This window comes from Myotis lucifugus, unplaced genomic scaffold (assembly GCF_000147115.1).
Source record: "Myotis lucifugus unplaced genomic scaffold, Myoluc2.0 scaffold_61, whole genome shotgun sequence".
NCBI lineage: Eukaryota > Metazoa > Chordata > Mammalia > Chiroptera > Vespertilionidae > Myotis > Myotis lucifugus.
Genome location: NW_005871109.1, coordinates 4,723,522 through 4,726,604, shown reverse-complemented (window position 1 = coordinate 4,726,604; position 3,083 = coordinate 4,723,522). Strand labels below are relative to the sequence as shown.

At 46.4% G+C, this 3,083-nt stretch overlaps 1 protein-coding gene across 1 annotated transcript in view; it reads right to left on the bottom strand.

The window, feature by feature from the left end:
- Window positions 1-2,485, bottom strand: part of SCUBE2 (signal peptide, CUB domain and EGF like domain containing 2) — a 71,823-nt gene extending 69,338 nt beyond the window's left edge. The window contains exon 1 of the mRNA XM_006089689.3: window positions 2,464-2,485. Coding sequence (XP_006089751.1) covers window positions 2,464-2,485 — 22 coding nt within the window. The remainder of the gene's footprint in view (window positions 1-2,463) is intronic.
- Between the last annotated feature and the right edge of the window lie 598 nt (window positions 2,486-3,083).

The window sequence follows — 3,083 nt, the reverse complement described above, 5'->3', positions numbered from 1 at the left end:
TTTCTCAGGGGTCTCTAAGACTTTCAACATATCAGATGTTTACTTTACGATTCATAACAGTAGCATCATTACAGTTATGAAGTAGCAACGAAAATGATTTTATGGTTGGCTCACGACTTGACGGACTGTACGTAAAGGGCCAGAAGGTTGAGAACCACTGTTCTAAGGGAACACACTGTGCGGGCCCTCCCGCACCACGCTCGGCACAGAAGACTGCCTCCCACTGCGCTCAGCATCACTCCAGGGAGAAACGTAGCAGCAATTCCTAGATGCGACAAACACCATACTCAGGATGTTTATGTTCTTTGAGCGTCTCTGTATTTATTAAATTTTCTCCTGTGCACATACACATATATACATGTGCATTTGTGTGTATCTATATGTATGTCTATACCTGTGTCTGTCTATATCTATTCATTCCTTTGATGAAAGAAAGAAAGAAAGAAAGAAAGAAAGAAAGAAAGAAAGAAAGAAAGAAAGAAAGAAAGAAAAACATCACAAAAAATCCCCGCCTAGCTCATGCACAAAAGCATCTTCCTAGGGTCCATCCTCCCAGGGTTCCCCCCACTGCACCCCTCCTCTGTGGTCCTTGCCCCTCCCATGCCCATGGCCCCCAGGCTGAGTCTGCCTCTTTGGGCCTTCGTTGCTCATGCCGCTGCCTGGTGGAGAACCTGAGAAAATGACTGTTCTGTGTTGTTTTTTTTGACCTTTTCATCCCCAGTGAAGGCAGGCAGGTTGCATCGCTTGTTCTGTCTTTCGCCCCTCCCTCCCACCCCCTTTTGTGTGGTGCGGGCAGAGACACTCCGCTTTTTCTAGGCGTAAGGGTGGATTTTACACATTTGTAAATCTTCACTTAGGGAAACGTCCCCTCTGCCTTTGTCTTTGTGTCCTTAATGGTAGCCATAAATTACTGCCCTCTTTTCTCTTCGCTGCATCAGGCTTCATTGCTTTTGAAATGATCAAAGTTATTTTCTTTTAAAATCCAGCTAGAAACTGCCCATTGTGTGGCATGGAGCTCTTTAGCTCCAGTCAAAGCATATAAATACATAAAGCTGCCTATTAAACACTACGGGAGCCTCCTCCAGCCGCTGGTGCCTGCTGAAGAAATAAGACATGTGTTCTTTCCCTTCACCATTTCCCCAAGTTTATATTTCAGTAAGAACACAAATGAATAATGATAAGACCCAGTGCTTTTTTGCCTAAGAGGGTCCGTTTTTGTTATGTTTCCTGGAAAAGTTCACCGCGGGTACAGATCTTTAAAACTGTTCTGGATTCTGGTTTGTTTGCCCCAACCTTCACACGAATGTGCTTTCAGCTGGGTGCTCCCAGAGTCCTGGGCAACCTTCCTGACACTTCAGATTAAAGCCAAGATGGCTCACAACTGGGCATTCCCATAAAGGCTCCAGGGGAAATCTGTGTTCAAATGTCAATGTTTCAGTGTTCCGATGTCAGGAGGGACTCTGTGGGCCATGCACTAGCTGCTGTCTGCCCTCTATTGTCCAGCTGAGGTCCCCACAAACTTTGAGAGGCCACAGGCACTGCCCCTGGACTGAGGCTGTGAAACAGGCTTGAAGGGAAAGGCAGCCCAGCCAGCAGCCCCGCCTCATTGGTGTGCGCTTCTGACACCAGACTGTTGAGACGGAGAATCCTGGATGGCCCTGACGGTGAATGACTAATTTAAGCTCAGTGTTCACAGGACACTTTTCAACGACCATCTTCCTGACTCCTCAGCAGTCTCTGGAAACTCCTTTTAGAAAATGTCCCTCCCCTGAGTTTTTACCACAGCAGGCAAGCTCCTGGTTTTCTTCCTACCTCTCAGGAAAAGCCTTCTTTTTTAAAAAATATATATTTTTATTGATTTCAGAGAGGAAGGGAGAAGGAGAGAGAGACAGAAACATCAATGATGAGAGAGAATCATTGATCGACTGTCTCCCACATGCCCCCACACCGGAGATCAAGCCCACAACCCGGGCATGTGCCCAGACCAGGAATTCAACTGTGACCTCCTGGTTCATAGGTTGATGCTCAACCACTGACCCACACCGGCCAGGCAGGAAAAGCCTTCTTGATCATCTTCTTGGGATCCCCTTTTCACACCCTCTTCCCCATGGCTCACTCATTCCCCGGATTCCAGAATAGAAATCCCCAGTTTAGATCTCTCCCCTTAGCTTCAGTCCTGTACCTCCAATTGCCTGCTGGCTACTACCACCTCACAGGTCCCTCAGATTGAATCTGTTCAAAAGGGAGCTCATCTTCCTCAAACCTGTCCCTTCTCAATGCTCTCTCTCTCTTAGAGAAGTCCACCTCCATTCTGCCAACACCAACTCAGAGACCTGGCAGGCATCCTGGACTTCTTTCTCTCCCCACCACATCCAAACAATCACATCAACTTCTTACCATCTCTCAAAACCATCCTCTTCCTCCACGCAAGCTGCCTGAGCTCAGGGCCGCATCACCCCTCACCTGGTCTGTTGCCCTTGGTCATGGTTCCTTGCTGGTCTCCCTGTCTAGAATCTCACTGCCTTTCTGTGCATCTTCCACAGTGGCTGCCAAAGTGAGATGTAAATTTCATACCATTCCCAGTCTTCCTTGGGCTAAAGTCAAAACAGTAGGTTGTTTCTACTGTAGCAAAACATGCCTATCCACTTCTAGGTATATACCCCAGAGAAATTAGTGCATATGTGCACCAAAGAACATGTACAAGAATGTTCATAATAGCTGTGTTCACACTAGCACGGAACTGGAAATAACCCTAATGTCCACCAACTACAGAACGCATGAACAAATTGTGGAATAGTCATTCAATGGAATACCACGGAGCAATAGAACGATCAAACTCTGAAACAAGCAACATGGAGGCATTTCATGATCATTACACTGAGTGAAAGAAACCATATACAAAAGGGTACATATTGTATAATTCCACTTCTATGGAATTTAAGAGCAGGTAGAACTAATTCACAGCAATAGAATCCAAAATAGTAGTTCCCTATGGGGATGGGTATTGACTGGGAAGGAGCATGAAGGAACCTTTGGAATGCTGGAAATGTTCCGCTAGGTCTGGGTGTATATGGATGTGCACA